This window comes from Leptonychotes weddellii, chromosome 4, assembly GCF_054177405.1.
Source record: "Leptonychotes weddellii isolate Sample4059 chromosome 4, ASM5417740v2, whole genome shotgun sequence".
Lineage (NCBI taxonomy): Eukaryota > Metazoa > Chordata > Mammalia > Carnivora > Phocidae > Leptonychotes > Leptonychotes weddellii.
This window is the reverse complement of record NC_138372.1, coordinates 114,380,796-114,399,240: the sequence shown is the minus strand read 5'-3', so window position 1 is coordinate 114,399,240 and position 18,445 is coordinate 114,380,796. Positions and strand designations below refer to the sequence as shown.

The window sequence follows — 18,445 nt, the reverse complement described above, 5'->3', positions numbered from 1 at the left end:
TTAGCCGTGTTCTTGTCTAAACCCAGTGCTGCTACTTCAGAGATCAATGAAGTGGCAGCTTTGCGAGGGGTGGAAAGAAAGATGTCATGAGTTGCGCTAGAGTGACACCTAATGGTAATTGTGGAAATTACATGCTTTACTGACCTCTCATCCCTTCCGGTTCCTGGGCTTGAGTTGTAATGGGGCTTTTTGGGACCAGATTCGTATTAGGGTGGCAATGACATCTCCTCTTCTGCTGAAACCCATTAGTAATTGGATTGGTTCCATTCTGGCTCTGGGTCATCTGTGTCGTTGGCGCTGGAGGTAGGGTATCGGGGAGGAGGACTGGGGGTAGAAGACACAGATTCTGAATTCTTGAGTCCTGGGAGGCACACTGGTGCAGGGGCTAGAAATTCAGAATAGACAAAGGTAGATACCTTTGTCCACCACTTAAGTGCGTTTGCTAGCAGAAAAGTGAGGCAACGCTCAGCACAAAAGACCTCAACATTTGTAGCTCCCTTTGTCCCCCAACCCTCTGCAGTGCTTTCCCTGACATCAGGGAGCAGGGTACTCCCTAGTCTCAACAGGAAATATCTGCTTTTTGGAAGCCATTTTCTCTGCTTATTTTATACAATAGTGGGCTCACTCTAAGGCCCTAGGTACTGTGTTGCTGAAGTCCTCAGCATCAACAACACAGCTCAGAGGAAGCTGAGTTAATTAGACCAGTATGGACAATAGTTGCATTAGGTAGGTCTCTTGGTCAGAAATGGGACAAGAGGCAAGGTCATGAATGTGGCCGGTCACTTTCACTCCATTGGCCTCAGACTTGGCACACCATCAGTGTTCTCTTACTTGGGGGAAAGTAAAGGAAAAATGGCCGAGCTACTCTGTCCAAGGGGTGGGGGAGTTGAGGGAAGTTTACATAGAAAGAAAAGATAAAGTTTGATAAGGTAAAAGGGAAAAAAAATACGGGAATTGGAGAATGGATGAGATTTTTACAGGTTGGGATGGGGAATTCAGACTTAGGAAGGTGGCGCTAATCCAGGGGAAGCTGGTAGTGACAGGCGAGGGGAAAGGGGAGCACATGGGTGGATGGAAGGCTAGAGCTTCTAGTGTGTGTGTGTGTGGGGGGGGGTGTTAAAAATCACCAAAGATTTCTGAGCAGGAGGCTGAGGTCTGAGCCTGGTGATGAAAGACAGCAAGTGCGGGATGAGATGGAGTGGGGCTGGAGGGGAAGGGGCTTAGGGTGTGATTACAACTTTCCCAGCAGCTTCGAGGAGAGGTTGTGAGGGCTTAAATGAACCAGGTGGTGGACCACACCAAGTTGTTAATTGCTCTAAGATCTTTTGTTTTCTATTAAAATAAATTTTGAAAATATTGAAAATATTTTCCAAATACATTTTGGAAATAGCAAGCAAATAAAATTTGAAAATATCAAGCAGAATTGGATTAATTGGGGGAATTGAGGACCTTTTTATAGCTGAGATCACAGTAGCTCTAAAGCAAGTTCTGGACAATAGGCATTTAAAAATCTTTTCTTAGAAGAGCAACATGTTTAGGTACATTTGGCATGGGGTGGGAGTGTTAAGTCTTCATTCCTTCTCTCTTAACCAAAAACCCTGCAGATAGGGTTATTTTATTTTTTTTAAAGAAGGCTCGGAGGAGCCTCAGATATTATGTCGTTTGGGTATGGTAAGTAGGTTTGTGTCTTACACTCCAATACCAACTCAACAGTGTAGCTGGCTGCATTGAGAAGGAGTTTAAGGGTGAAGTGCTCCGGCTTCATGCAGCAGTGTCCTCGTGCATTAGCAACGTCTCCCCTGGGCACGTTTTAGGAAAAGAAAGCACAGATGTGTTGTATTTGTCATCCTTGAGTCATACCTCTTATTTCACATTCAAGGAGAGGTTATGTGACTTTCCCCAGCTCATAGGTAGTAAAATTTAGAATTCATGTCCATTGTTCTTTCCACTACTCTTTCCCCATGGGGTTTCACAATGGTTTCTCCCTTCCCTGATCTGGTGGTGTGTGTGTGTGTGTGTGTGTGTGTAAGTGTGTGTGTGTAAATGGAGAAAGTGGAGAGGGGCTGGCCCTGCCTCTGACAAACCTCTTCCTCTTCGAAATCTGTGGGAAATTGGCAGTTGGGAAATCAGCTCAGCCCTCTGGGCATCAGCTCCTCAGAGATCAAACAAGGTCAGTCGGCTAGCCAATTTCTAAGTACTCTTCAAAATCCGAGTCTCTTTCATGCCCTTTGCACATAGTAAGTACTCCATAAATACCGAAAAGTTACTGAATTGAACTAAAATGGAATTTTCTTCAGGATAGCAATACTTGGCTTAGTCACATTTTGTAGGAAAGGAGCAAGAAGGGAGGCAAAATGATGTACCTTTGGTCAACACTATTATCTAAAACTCTTCTCTTGATGAATCTGTGGTGTTATGGCCTGAATTGTGTCCCCTCAAAATTCAGATATTGAAGCCCTAAGCCCGCAGTGTGACTGTATTTGGAGAGAAGACCTTTACAGAGGTAATTAAGGTTAAATGAGGTCATAAGGGTGGGCCCTAATCTGAAATGACTGGTGTCTTTGTAAGAAGAGATCCCAGGGCTGCACGTGCACAGACAACAGAGAAGGTGGCCATCTGAAAGCCAAGAAGAGAGGCCTTAGAAGAAACCAAAGCCTCTTGGTCTTGGACTTTCAGCCTCCAGAACAGTGAGAAAATAACTGTCTGTTGTTTAAGGCCCCCAGTCTGTGGTATTTTGTTATGGCGGCCCTCGCAAACTAATACAGATGGTTCCCTCAATTATCTCTCAGGACTGGGTTAGCACAACTCAAAAAGCCCTTTGTTTTTGTTTCTTCCCCTTTACTGTTAACCTTCACAGATTGTCAGCCCCTCGACTTGCAGAAGAGAAAGCTTCTCAGGAAATCTGGAGCAGGAAAGAAGTATATGGCATTTGTCAGCCGGGAAAAACTTGAGGTATTGGAGGGTGGTTGGGCTTTGATCAAAGTCCATGTCCCCGTCCCCAGTGAACTGGGGCTTCCTTCAGTGGATTGGTCCTCTTGATTTTGGAAAACTCCGTCTGCGCTGCCCAGAGCCGGCTATATAATTTGTTGGTCTGGTGAAGTGAGGGAAGGTGGGATTCCTTGTTCAAAAATCTTTAAAGATGTCATTGGTGACAGGAAAGGATTCAGCCAAACGCTGGCCCTACGTAACTGCTCGGGGGCCAAGGCGGGGAGCCAGTCTTGTGCTGTCTCTGCCACGGGCTCCCTGAAGCAAGGAGGCAAATCCACGCTGAAATCATCAGTCTGAGCATGTTCTAGAACACACGGACTTTGGGGCAGTTTTACAAATGTGGTGAATATTCAGCCACGTCCACTGACATAAGGACTCGATTTTACCTGCAAAGAATGGGTGTGGCACAAAAAACTTGGTAATAAGCTCATGTCTCTGAAACAGGTAAAATTTAAACACCTTTTATTTCAAGAAATATTGCTTCTAGACTTTCCCGAAGCCAGAATTGTTCTATAAAAGTATCACAGAATATTACACAAGATTAAAAAACACAGTACGCTTCCTAATAACTTGAAACCTTTTTACAAAGCACATCATTCATGACCATAAATATGTTTCTTCTGTCATTCAGCTGGTGACACACACATCTGATAAAGAGCTAGTTAATTTTAACATATGTACAGAGTCTATGATAAAGACTTAAAGTTATCAAAGATTCAACTACAACATATTAAATTTTCTTTAAAAGAGTTTACCTTAAACACTTAAAGAAAACATAATTTACCTATGCATTTGAGTGATCTAAAAATAAAAAGAAAATCACTGTTAAGCTAAAAAAAAACCTTCTTGGGAAGTTGGCTAGGGTACTGATAATTCTCAATGAGGTAATCCTTTTGCTGGTATTTAAAAATCTAATACATAACAAGAATATTTTTAAGAATACAGAATTTCAAAAGCAGTCTTGAATTATGTCTTTAAAAAAATCAGAACTTGGTGAAGGCCTTAAAAATGATCATATAACACATATGGTGTGTTTAAAATATGAAACATTTGTGAGTTTGTTTTATTGAAAAAGATTTCTTATATAAATTCAAAACTAAGCATATCTTCTCAAAACTTGACCTTACTAGGCAGGTCAAGAAAACGAAGATGAGCAAAAAAAAAGTCTTCAGTCCTTTTATCCTGTTAATAAAATAATAAAAATTTTGCAATCTGAAGCATATGATGAACACTTTGAGGCTAGGCACAGAGAAAGCAGACAATCTTGGTTTTGTTGATTTATTTATTTTTACTGCCAACATCGTTAGCCATGCCTTTCTGCTAATCAAGTTTAGCAAGTCGAGGAAAACGCATGCAATGTCTTCTGGCAAAAGCGTATGCTGAACAATATGTCATCCATACTGTGTGTCATTCTTGGGGTCTACTTCCCGTGGTCACACTGAGAGCAAGGAGTGAGACTATGGAAAGCCTATGGGAAGAAAAAAAAAAAGACTAACCGAACAGACATGGTATTCTGATCTCAAAGTGCAAAATCATTGAAGGTGATGGCACTGAAAAGTTCCAGTGGTTAAAAAAGGAATCAAAACCACATTAGGCGGGCAGTGGAAAGTGTGCTGAAAAATTCATGGAGGAGGTCAAGTTTTAGAAACCCAGAAAGTTACAATTCTAGCCATCTTGATTGGATAATATTTGGATAGGCATATCCCTATCACTTTCAAAAGATAATACTGTTTTAGTCTCCCCACAAACAAACAAACAAACACGAGTCAACCTTTCTTTCTATTCTGGACCAATCGTGAATTCCAACACCGAGTCCCTGTGTGCCTCCTGCTGACCTGCGCCCTAACTCCTGCGTCTGTGTGCCTAGGGTAGCTTAGAATGTTCGCTGTCGTGATCGCCTTTATTAGTTTACTAATAAAAAGTTAAAAAAAAAAATACTGTGTTTGGGGTAAGGTCACAATTTCAGCTAATCGGAGGAGAGTGGAAAGGAGGCACTGCCTTCGAGACTCTGTAAGCTCCCCGTCTTGTGATTCTTCGCCTTGTTCAACATCCTCTTCTCGCTGCTGGAGTTGGTTGGCTGCTCCCTGGCAGACGTATTGATCGTCTGATGAATGGAATCCACATCAGCATGCGCAGGAAGATGCAGCTGATCTTCAAAAACATCCTCACCTGGACGGCCCCCCCGGGGAAGAAGATCAAAAACATCCTCGCCTGGACCGCCCCCCCGGGGAAGAAGATCAAAAACATCCTCATCTGGACCGCCCCCCCGGGGAAGAAGATCAAAAACATCCTCGCCTGGCCCGGCCCCCCGGGGAAGAAGATCAAAAACATCCTCGCCTGGCCCGCCCCCCCGGGGAAATTCCTGCTGCAGCCGGGGCCTGGGAGGCACCATCAGCTCTGTGAGGCCGTTGCCGCTAAGATCGCTTGCAAGATGATTTCTCTCTTCGTGCTCCGTCCACGTGTCAGTTTTATGATTTCTCCAGTGTTCAGAATTCAAACGACTCACTTCGGGAATGTCGTTGTTCCATTCAAGTTTCGTCTCTGGACTGAATGTTGGTTGGTTCAAAGGCAGGGTTCGAAGGTCAGCCGGCCAGGTCCAATAAGGCGCTTCCCCAAGCGTAGGACTCGGGTCCTCATCTGACTCCGCGGAAGCTCTCTCTACCGGCGCCGAGAGCTCTGCAGATCCAGCCAGGGACCCATCACTTTGAGCAGTTGCAGTCTTATTTGTTTTGTCTTGCTCCTGGTGGCTGTTCAGCAGTGCAAATACTCTATCTACATCCTTCAAGTAATTAGTCCAGTCAGCCAGACTAAGTGGATAGTGTTGTCTGTACTCGTAGACACTTTTGTTCACTCTGTATAAATCCTCCAGACCTTGCCAGTTGACATCTGCAGAGAGGCCGGGCGGATTAACCTTCCCATCCATCCCATAACTGTCCTCTGCGAAAAGAGAGAGGGAGGTGGATCATTAGGGGAGGAAGTATTTCTTACTTATCGGACAAGCAACTTACATCGTTTTTAGCAGGGCAAATCCATTTGAAATACAATGCTAAAAAGTATTTTCCCCTAGTCATTTGTTGTCAGGGAGGGGACTTAGGTTACAGAAGCGATTGAACAGTAACAAAAAATTGGAAAGAGGCACAAACGAGTGCAAACCTCTATGATGAGGCACAGTTGGTGATGGAAATGCATGGCATCATCCGTCAGGGGGCTGATGTTTTACTCCTGGCTCTACTCAAGGCAACTTTGCAACCAGGACATCATGTGAGTGAGGCTCTCTGAGTCTTGGTCCCTCATCTGTCAGATGCGAGCATAGTTGTGTGATGGAACCTTTACCATCTACATGGTCTCTGGGCGAATGATGAATTTGAAAGTGTTTTAATGTAAGAGGCAATGCTTAGACATTTTTATGCTCCCTGGCACTCCATATAAAAACAAATGTCAATGCAATTAAACTCTTCAAATCCAATGCTTGAATCTGTTTCTTTGATTTTGTTTTTGCCCTAAAAGTTCTCTGCTCCAGATAAGTCAACCTTTGAATGGTTTCCACAGTGTACAAAGAACACACCAGCTTTCTCTCTCTCTCAGATCTTTCTACATCACCAAGGTGACTACAGTCTTGTGGAAAATAGCATCTTTTCTCTTGTTATGTCCAAGTACCATTTAGAAAGAGGCAGCCTGGATTAATGTGATCAACTATGCACAAAGCAATACAGACCAGCAGGAAGAATAAGTAAAACTACACAAAACCACACTCTCAGTAAACTAGAAGATAGAAAATTATGTAATCTTCAAACAACCTGTAAGTTAAAAAAAAAAAAAAAGTTAATATCCAATCTCAGCAGAGCTGTATGTCACACTCTGGGCACAAGCCCCAGGAAAACAGTATAGACGAGCGAAGCAGGAAATGAGGTTGCAGCCAAGAACTGAGTTGAAGCCATCGCTGGAAAGCATGTCAACCTGATGTAGAAAAGACTGTACGAATCCTGGTAAACCGCAGTGCAGATGAGGAAGAGACTCAGAAGTGGGCATGAATCAGAAGTGGCAGTCAGAAAGGGAGGGAGGAAAGGACACAAAGCAAGAAGCAACATCCTTTGGAAACTGGGAGATAAAGGAAAAGGGCAGCAAAAGGGGGGAAATGTCAGATCCTGTAAGGAAAAAAGAGAAAGAAAAAACGAAGACATACAACCTCCCCTACTCCCATCCCCAAATAATAATAAAATAAAATAGTAAAAAGATAAGTAGACTTGGTTACACCCACTAGAAAGGATCCTCTTAAACTAGAAATCTTATAAATACTTGAAATCCATGAAATTAAGAAAAGAAACCTAAATCTAGACAAAATTGTTATAAAAGAAAATAGAAAATAAGAATAACAAAATCTATCATCTTATGAAAATGCCAAACGCCCTGCCAAAATAAACCATAAAGTGAAGAAAACCACAATACAACATTGCCAAGTAAATTAAATGTTTTCAATCAAGCACCCCAGGGTGTGAAAACCATCTTAAATCAGAAATTAAAGTACAAACCAAGGATCTTAAAACCATCCAAGCTCTTTTTCAAGTGTCAAGGCTACAGAAAAAAACAGGTCTAAAAATTAAACTGTAAGAATGCAGGGAATACTGTCCACATCAGCTTTTCTTGAACAGTCTTCATCCAACCAAGAAATCACTGGAGAAATTTCAGCAAAAACATTGATGCTGAGCATTTAATGTACTTATCAGATTTAGGAGTACTTGATAAAGGTAGGAGAAGGGTCGAAAGATAATATATACATTTTATGACAAAGTAAAAATAATGTAACTAGAAATGCGAGGGAAGAGAGAAAAGCTGAAAGAGAAGAAGCTCATTGAGAGTTGATTTGAAATAATAGTTGGGAGTCAAAGAACATCATTAAAAACTGATCAATGAGATAATACAAGATTAAATAAGAAACAGGGACTAAGGGCATTAAAACGTTTAAGTTCAAAAGCAACCAATAGGACAAAAATACAAATCCTACAAAGTTCCAAAGGGGGAGGGGGAGGCAACCATCTTTATAAAGAAGAAACTATCTGTAAAAGATGCCAAGTGAAATACATGGAAACATAATAATAAGTGATAATCTAAGACAGGCCAAGTGGACTAAAAATAAATACGAATCTAGAAGACCTAAATATATAATCAGTCAGGTAGTTCTCATTTAAATGTGTCCAATAGTGTACTCCTAGGGTAGAAGTCACACCTTCTCAAACACACATAGAAATTCACATTATTTGATTATGTGTTAGGTTACACACACACAAAAAATCAGTAAGTTGCATAAAATAGAAATATTACAAACACTCTGACACAATACAATGAAACAAGAAATTAGTAACATTAAAACAACAAGAAAGCCCTTTCACCTGGAAGCTGACAAACATATCTGGGTGAAAAGGAAAATACAAACCTAGAAGTGCAGAATTAAAGAAAATGATAATGAAAACGCTATGTATTAGAACCTATGACGCATAAGGCATGATACTTATGCATCATTTTAAGCATTCTTAGCCTTAAACACTTTTATCATGAAAAATAAATGCATTTTTTTAAAGATTTTATTTATTCATTTGAGACACAGAGATAGAGAGAGAGAGTATGAGCAAAGGGAGAGGCAGAGGGAGAGGGAGAAACCCGCTCCCTGCTGAGCCAGGAGCCCGATGTGGGGCTCGATCCCAGGACCCTGGGATCATGAGCTGAGCCGAAGGCAGACGCTTAACCATCTGAGCCACCCAGGCGTCCTGAAAAAATAAATGAATTAAACCCCAAACTCAAAAGAGCTGCAGAAAGAACAATGTAAATCAAAAGAAAGCACCAGGAAGGAAATAATAAAAGTGAAAGCAAAAATTAATAAGGTAGAGAACAGAAGAATGCCATATCTAACTAATAAATCAAAATCCTGGTTCTTTAAGAAAGCATCAAAACAGACAATCAATCACTAGTTCAGCTACTTGAGAAAAAGGGGATAAAGTTCACATAACACGAAATAAAAAATGACAAGGGAGAAATAATCATTGAAATCTACAAAATTTAAAACATGAGAGACCACTTTGTAGACCTCAAAGCAAATGAATTAGAAAACCCAGATGAAACAAATAGTTGCCCAGAAAAATAGTTCATTGAAATTGACTTGCGGCGCCTGGGTGGCTCAGTCGTTAAGCATCTGCCTTTGGCTCAGGTCATGATCCCAGGATCCTCGGATCATGCCCCACATCAGGCTCCCTGCCCAGGGGGAAGCCTGCTCCTCCCTCTCCCATTCCCCCTGCTTGTGTTCCCTCTCTTGCTATGTCTCTCTCTGTTAAATAAATAAAATCTTAAAAAAAAAAAAAGAAAAAAGAAATTGGCCCAATTGAAAGTTTAGATAAAGCAATTTCCAAAGGGAAAGAAAGGTTATTAAGAAACTACGAAGATGCACCAGGTCCCTTGGTTTCACAGCAGAATTTTACCAAGCCTTCAAAGAGAAGAGAATCTGAATGCTGGACAAACTGTTTTAAAGCATAGAAAATCAAAGAAAATTTTCAAACTCTTTTTATGAAGCAACTATAACATTGTTAGCTGTGGTAGAGAGAAAGATGTCCACATCCTAATCCTAGAAACTGTGGATATGTTACTTTCCATGGCACAAGGGACTTGGCAGATGTGATTTAAATTACGCTGATATGTGGAGATTATTCTGAAGGATCCAGATGGGGCCAGTGTAACCACAAAAGTCCTTAGTTGGGAAAAGGAGGCAGGGGAGTGACAAGATGCGAGCCCAGAAGCCTAGGTCTGAGACACACACACGTGCGTGCACATGCGCACACAGACACATACAGATTGAGATCTGAAGATCCTACACTACCAGCTCTGAAGATGGGGGAAAGGGCCCTGGGCAAGGAATGTAGGGAGCCTCCAGAAGCTGGGAAAGACAAGGAAAGGGATCCTTTTTTTTTTTTTTTTAAAGATTTTTTATTTTATTTATTTGACAGAGAGAGAGAGAGAGACAGCTAGAGAGGGAACACAAGCAGGGGGAGTGGGAGAGGGAGAAGCAGGCTCCCGGCCAAGCAGAGAGCCCGATGCGGGGCTCGATCGCAGGACCCTGGGATCATGACCTGAGCCGAAGGCAGACGCTTAACGACTGAGCCACCCAGGTGCCCCGAAAGGGATCCTTTTTTAGAGCTCTCGGAAGGAACACAGACGTGCTCACCCTATGATTTTAGCCCAGTAACACCCATATTTGGACTTCTGACCACTAAAAATAAAAGAATAAATTTGTGTTGTTTAAGACAGTGTGGTGATTTGTTACAGCAGCAATAGAAAACTAATACAATACCTAAAAAGGTAACACTAGTACAAACAAAAAGAAAATTATGGACTGGTATTATTTATTAATATAATACAAAAATCCTAAATAAAATATTACTGAAGAGAATTCAATATTATATTAAGAAAATAAGACATGATGACCTAGTGGAATGTATTCCAGGAATGAAAGGTTGGCTCATTCTTAGCAAATCTGTTAATATAATATATCATACTGGAAAATCTATATAATATAATATAATATAATATAATTGGAATGTAATATATCATATTGGAAGATCTTTGTAATAGAATAGAATAGAATTGAATTGGACTATATCATATTGGAATATAACATCATATTGGAAAATTAAAAGAGAAAAATTATTTGAGCATCTCCATAGATGCTGAAAAGGTCTTTGACAAATTCAACATTCATTAGTAATAAAAACACTAAAAAAAAAAAAAAAAATCAATGGCTAGTTCCTTAACATGATGAAGATGTATACAACTTAGTCCTAAACCTCCCTCTCACTTAATGGGGAAATCTGAAAAGCATTTTCACAAAAATCAGGAACAAGATAACATTGTACTGGAAGTATTAGTTCATTCAGTCCAACAGGAGGGATCAATCAGAGCCAACAAATTAGAAAAGAAGCAAAGCTATCTCTATTCACAAATGTACGACAAGTACAACTGGAAAACCCAAGAGAATCGATGACAAAATTAACTCAAAAGTAGAAATATTTTTTAAAGTAGCAGGATATAAAATTAATATACAGAAATCGATAGCCCTCATATACACAAATGAGAATACGAAGAGGTTTTAATGATGGAGGAAAACCCTATTCACAACAGTAAGAGAGAAGCTAAAATACTTATGAATAAACTTACCAAGAAATGTGCAAAACCTCTAAGAAGTGAGTTTAGAAAGCTCCTGAGAGACCTAGAAATTTACTTAACCAGGTGGAAAGATAGCTTTTGTTCCTGGATAGAAGACTCAGCATTGTAAAGATACAAGTTCTTCCTGATAATCCTTTCAAAAACCAGATAAAGGGCATACGACATAACCAGATAATCTACAAAAGGAAAGTAACATGGCCTTTAAACTTTCAAAAACATGTTCAACTTTACTCATAATAAGAGCAATACAAATCCAAACAATACTGAGATACCCTTTCTTTCTCATTCAATTGGAAAAAAATTTAAAAGCTTGACAGCTGTTAAAAGCAGACACTCATATACTGATGATGGGAATGCAAAATGGTGCAAACCATATGGAGGGAAATTTGGCAGCATTTAATATGTCCATATAGGCATTTACTTTTGACCCAGTTATCCCACAACTAGGAATTTACTCTGAAGATATCTTCAAGAACATGAAACACATTTGCCCAAGGTTCTTTACTGCAGCACAATTTGTAATTGCAAAATATGAGAAGAACTGAAATCTCATACATAAAAGAGTGGCTGAATAAATTACAGCACAGCCACACAGTAGATGACTATGAAGAAGTGAAAAAGAGAATGGGAAGATCTCTATGAACTGCTGGAGAGGATAGATTTTAAAGTGACAATAGTAATTTAAGCGAAAAAGAAACCAAGCGTAATACTGTATATATAGTATGCTACCCTCGATGTAAGAAAGTAAGAGAAATCAAATATCACCATCTGCTTACTACTGCAACAAAAACACAGGAAGGTAAAACAGAAACTGATGAGTCTGGTTACCTACGGCGCACGTGTGGGAAGAGCTGGTGGGAAGGACTAACATTTCTCTCCATATGCTTTTGGCAGTTTCGACTTTTGGAACTATGTTAAAGTATTACACACTGAAAAAGAAAATTACACTACCAGTGATGAGAAAAAATAGACCCAAAAATGGAATACAGACGGAAATAAACAAACCTTGGTCTCTTTCAAATGGGTAACATAACCACAATAAAGGAGGAGGTAGCAGGGAGCCAGCCCCAGTAACTCCAAACAGTGCTATTTTTTTCTCCTTCTAAAGACAGAAGGACCTGCAAAATATCCTGAGCTCTAGTTAGCAGGTTTGTGTTTACAGATGTAGGATCTAGCAATTCGGAACTTGCTTTCTGTGTGCTGTAGCATTTAACAGATGAGTCAATCCTTTGAGGATAATGGGAACTAGACTTCTTAAAGCTGGAAAAGGAAGTTACCACATAGAAACTAGAAGACTAGAATGAATCTTGAGCTGTTGAGTTAGAATTAGAGGTATCAGTATGAACATATGGTTTTTAATATATCTAGGTAGCTACGTCCACACATTCTCTGTATCTATAGAAAGAGGAATGGCTGTCAATACCCGTGCGTGTGTATTTTAGCTCTGTCCACCCAAAGGGTCTACATACAAAGATGCCTCTGTAACAATTTTATGCACCTCAAACCCAGATCTTGGGTCCAAATGCCACTCCCCACTTAAAAGGAACTGGGGATCTTTGGGGAAATGGCTGATTCCAGATGTGGGGGAGTGAAACTTCAAGGTGAACTTGGAACATAGTTAGGCTTGAAAGCAATGGAGTGCTCAAAAGATGATGGGGATACCCCAAAAGGACATGGAAGCCACCTGAAGGGACACCATTGACTAAAACTGGGATATTTTGATCATCAAAATAAATAATGGTAACAAAAGGTTTTCCGTGCGATAAAATAAGGATCTATGAATCCTTATTGCTATACATACATATATACATATAAATGAGAAAAGGGCATTTTTTTCTCTATGGCAGAGTACCACTTAAGAAATGTAGCAAGAATAATGAAGTTGGAAAAAATCATCATTTTGCAGTCATCAAAATGCTTAAGGCAAGAATTATGAATTCCTCAAAAGCTAGTGGATGAATTACTAATTAAAGAAGGAAAAATAGTAATTTTATAGTGGATTAACCTAGCAAACCACATCTGAATCAAGTAATCAAAGGTAAGACCACCAAACAGATGTCATGGATCTCCTTATAAGATACCTTGAGGGATGCCTGGGTGGCTCAGTGGGCTGGGTGTCCGACTTTTGATTTTGGCTCAGGTCATGATCTCAGGGATGTTAGATCGAGCCCCACGGCGGGCTCCACACTCAGCCCAAAATCTGCTTGAGATTCTCTCTCTCCCTCTCCCTCTGCCCTTCCCCCACTCTCTCTCAAATAAATAAATAAATATATATATCTTAAAAAAAAGATATACCAGAGTGCACACTTCCACGTTTATGGCATTCCTTCAGAAATGCACAATTTTAGTCCAATCATGAGGAAATACCAGAAAAACCCCAACTGGGGGACATTTTACAGAATAACTGGCCTGTATACTTTAGAATGTCATGAATAGTAATGAAAAGTCGAGGAACTATTCCAGATGGAAAGAGACCTAAAAGACATGACAATTTACTACAATGTGTGATTCCGGATTGGATCCCTGACCAGAAAACAAAATCCTCTCCAAACCATAAATATGACATTGTGGGACAATTGGCAATATTTGAATAAGGACTGTGGACTAGATAATAGACTTGTATCAGTGTTAAATTGCCTGATTTTGGTAAGCGTACAAGAGTTATGTAAGAATGTTTTTGTTCTTGGGAAATATGTACTAAAGCTCTTATATATAAAGATACATGATATCGGCAAATTATAAATGATTCAGGGAAAAAAAAAAAAAAAGAAGTATGTGTGTGTATGTGGAAAAAGAGCCAGAGAACAAGGGAAAACAATAAGGCAAATGGGGTAAAATTTCTTGGAAGTGTTCTTGCAAGTTTTCTGTACATGCACCATTGTATCAAAACATTAAGTCAAAATCCTTGTTAGACATTAGAACTAAATTGTCCGCATTTCCGTCCTGGTTTCTGCCAGTCCTCATGTCACAAAAGGAGCCCTCTTTCTTGGGCCATTCTGAAGTTCTTTATTCAGGGAGCAAACGTATGAATAGGTTTGTTCTGAAAAATGAATTTTTGGAATAAAAGTGGATGATTTCAAGTTCCAGGTAATTCTCACCCAACCTGGGAAACAGAAAGGTTGTAAAACCCCTAAGAGAAATTCAAAAGCACACGCAGGTCTCAAGCTGAGTTGCATTTCTTTCTGGATGGCACTTATTTACTTTTAAAAGCATGACCACATAATTAGGGGCACCAGGGGTAGCTTAGTCCGTTAAGCTTCAGACTCTTGCTTTGGGCTCAGGTCGTGATCTCAGAGTCATGAGATCAAACCCCGTGTCAGGCTCTGCGCTCAGCAGGGAATCTGCTTGAGATTCTCTCTCCCTCTGCCTCTCCCCCTGCTTCCTCTCCCTGAAAAAAATAAATACATCTTTAAAAACATGACCAGTAATTATGTCCCCCTCTACGCGTGGGTAGCAGAGACCACGTATGCGTGGAACTGTAACTCTTCTGGAGCAGTTCTAATCCACAAGGACTACTGGTGTCCTACGAAGCAGAAAGAGTAGTTTCTACAGAGACTGCCTGATGCCTACCGACTTCAGCGGCCTGCTCTGTTCTTACTCCGCACATGAACTCTGACGAAGCATCACCAAAACAGTGGCGTTTCCTGAAAACACCAGGCTCTCTCCCTCCTCAGCACTGGCATTTATTCCTAGAATGTGCTTCCCTGCCTCAGCATCTGAGTCGGCGCTCAGCCTTCAAAATGAAATTTGAGCATCACTCCCTCCACAATTTCCTGGCCCTCTTCTTCCCGTCCTCGGGTTTCCTCAGCACGGTAGGAGGCCCTCCATTACAGCCCCCACCTCTAGATGATTCTGGGTACCTGTGCTCAACAGCAAACTTTGACTTTCACCGGGCTAGGTGTCTCTCATTTCAAGGGGGCAAACAATAGGTCAGTCAGAAGCCTTGTAATTCCGTTGATCGCTGCTCACTGGAGGGATATTTTCGTTGACATGGCTATATTCCCCTTCCAGGTTTCAGTTCTGAGGGCAATCATTTGATTTTCAAAATTGAGAGAGCCTCAGCAGAGTATCTGCACTAACATATCCATTCCTTTCTCCTAAGCCCTTCCCTGTTTTTCTGTGTCCCCTTTGAATGTTTTTCTGAAGGCACAGGGATTCCAGTATTTGGGACCAAAGCGGTGTGCCTTGTGCGTGACATCCAGGCTGCTTGAAACACAGCATGTTTTAGACTGAAATGGAATTTGCTTTGAGTTTTGAAATTTCAGAGACTCTGAATTCGGTGTCCTGTAAAATAACTAAAAGCCAATCAATCGTAAATACCTTTTTATTTGTTATGCATAGAAGATTTCTAGCGCACTAATTTTATTGAATTGCAAGAACACCTATTTATTTCACAAATACAAGACTATGAACGTTCAGCTAAGAAGGCAGTGTAGAACTATAAATAGTAAGTTATGTCATTTATCTATAGATGAGTAACTTTGTATAGTCAATGGCTGATTAAAAGCGCATACCTGCTTATGGGGGCAAATGCACATAATTTTCCCTCTTTCTTAATATTTCATTATTTTAAAAAGCCCACTAATTTTATTACCCATTAATGTGAAGGTAAATGTCCTTCAAAATTCTGGGGTTCTTTGATATTTCTCTCACTATTCAACTTTATTACCAAACATCGTTCATAGAATAATATACATTCAGGGCTTACATGTGCTAAGCACTTTTCAGATATCAGCTCATGTAATCCTTATGTATTATTATGTATATGTATATGATCACCTTTTTACAGATGAGAAAATGAAGTTAGAAGGTTAAATTGTTCGAGAGAATCAGCACAGTATGGAGATTAAAAGCACATGCTAGCTTCAGACTCCTTGGGTAGGTACTCCATCATTTATCAGCTATATAATCTTGGGAAAGTTACTTGGTCTATCTGTGACTCAATATTCTCATCAATTAAATGGGGCTAACAGTGCTGCCCCTATAAAGTTATTGTGACGGTTAAGTGATTTAACATATGTAAAGTACTTAGGAGAGTGTGGGAACAATGTAAGTCAGGTAATACTGCTAGAAATTGTCCCCAAATTGGGAGGCAATGGAGCCAGACCTTGTGACTAACCCCACCCACAAAACTGTCCTCACAACTATGTATGTCACCTAATCTGATCGACCCAAATCCTCTCATATTATTTCTCACAGTTTATAACACTCTTGAATATCTCCCTATTGCATTCAAGATAAAGATCCAATCTTCTGACACAGTCTGCCACCAGGGTGACCAAATTGTCTAGATTGCCTGGGATGATCCCAGTTTATGTCTGTTGGACTTGCATCCTCTTCCATTTAGCATTTGTCCAGAATTTTTGGAATTTTAGTTTAGAAAATCATTTTTAAATACAATTATTTCATAAATCCACTGATCAAGTCATTGGTTAGCAAATACAGGTATCAAATTTAGATAATTTTAATTATTTTTATTACCCCTTCCAGGTGGAAATATCCTTGTTTGGAAGACAAATTCTGTGGGTCACGCTATATATAACACTCTTCATGAAAACAGCGCTGTTGACCCCTTCTGCTTATCCCACAATTCCCTTCCTTGTCCTTACTTTAAATTGATCACAATCCCCCCCAAATGAATCTTGCCTTTGAAAAAACACTCTCTTCTAGTTGGACTGGTTTTCTTCCTTCAATATCCTATTCTAGATCATGCTAGGGTTGCCTTCCACATGCAGCATTAAATGCCGCCTCCCTGGGAAGCTTCCCAGGATTCCCTGGGGTTGGGTTAGGGGCCCCACAAGGCTCTTATAGCGTCATGTCTTTCCCTGTCAGAGCACTTTGTTTTCTGTGTTGTAATGATAATACTTGCTATGTTCTCCTAGAAGGCAGTGGCTTGCATAGAGGTGGCCATGTAGATTCTTTCCTTCTTTAGTTACTGAATGGATGAAAGAGATTGATTTCTCCCCTTCTCATCTTCCTCTCAATTTTGAAGCTGATTACAGGTAAATTTCACTCCTCAGTTTGGAGGGAAGGGTCTTCAAGTCCTGCAACATGTTTGTTTCTTCTTCTATGGTACAAGAAACAAGGCACTGGGAGTAGAATCACTACTGGAAAAGTGAGACCAAATTCTGAGAATTCTTTGGGAGCTTAGATGAATCCTGACTTGTCCCTGCCCCTGATTCTGACCAGCATGGCCACGGGTGTGTGAAAAAAAACTTACCCACCAGTTGGCACGGCCCGTCTAGCAGAGCTTTGGCTGGATTTCAGTGCCTGCATCCCACACAGCGGCCCTGCCTCTGACCCACACCCTAACAACTCTGACCCTCAGTCCTCTGTTACTTGAGGAGGCTGGTCCCTTTAACCCCAATCCCTGACTTGACCCAACTCCTGGTCAAGCATCTTAAACAGAAAAGTCCAATGGGGCTAGCAAGGCAGCTTACGAATAAAATGCGCTTAGACAGTGATGCATGTCAATTATTTTTCAACAGAACTGGAAAGAAATATGGAGACAAAAAATCAATAAAATGGAGTTCTGAGATGTGACAGAGAGAAGAGAACCAGGTGAAGCTTCGTTAAAGTAACACAGAGCAGGGTAGTGGAGGTTGGGTTCTGTCCTTCACGAAGTCCAGGCAGTTCAGAAAAAAGACTGAACTCTGGATTACCAAAGAGTGATGAACGAGATGGCGGTGGTGCTGATGAGTATCTCTTTTTGTGTCTCTTATAAAATATAGGAACATTCTTTGGAATTATGATGTCACTATTCCCTTTCAAGTACTCTTTCCTTCATGTTAACGTTTTGCGTCCCATGTACACCTTACTAATAAGACTCATCATTACTGGGGCTTCCATTCTCATCTACTTACTAAGCAAGGCAGGACTTGAACCCAAGGCAGACTGGCTACTAATCAGGCTCTAACACACAGCTAGCTCACCTACATCCATCTGCAAGGCATGAGCTGTCGCCCCAGGGAAGATGAATCAAAACATGCAAAAGCAAGGTGCGCAGAAGCGTGGCTGCTGAGGGTGAAGCACAGTGTGGCCTGCTGGTCTCCAGGGTGTGGCACCCCAGGGTCCAGGGAGCAGCTAGCACGAGGCCACCCAGAGCCCCCCGTCTGCCCCGCACAGCCGCTGGACGCACCCCATGCCTGCCAGGAGCATTTCCGGGACATCAAAGGGCAGCAACGTCAGTTTTCCTAAGCAATGGGAAAAAGAAACACCCCCTCAACCTGTTGATCCCATTCTATTTTGCAAC

At 40.8% G+C, this 18,445-nt stretch overlaps 1 protein-coding gene across 7 annotated transcripts in view; it reads right to left on the bottom strand.

Moving 5' to 3' along the window:
* Positions 1-3,433: 3,433 nt before the first annotated feature.
* SULF1 (sulfatase 1) overlaps positions 3,434-18,445 on the bottom strand; it is a 176,555-nt gene continuing 161,543 nt past the window's right edge. For 5 of the 7 annotated variants that reach the window (XM_081816089.1, XM_081816091.1, XM_081816090.1 and 2 more), the window contains one exon: positions 3,434-5,925. In XM_081816089.1, the coding sequence (XP_081672215.1) occupies positions 4,955-5,925 (971 nt within the window). In that variant the 3' untranslated portion in view covers positions 3,434-4,954. The remainder of the gene's footprint in view (positions 5,926-18,445) is intronic. The other 2 variants (XM_081816094.1, XM_031026344.2) reach the window with 1 other exon arrangement.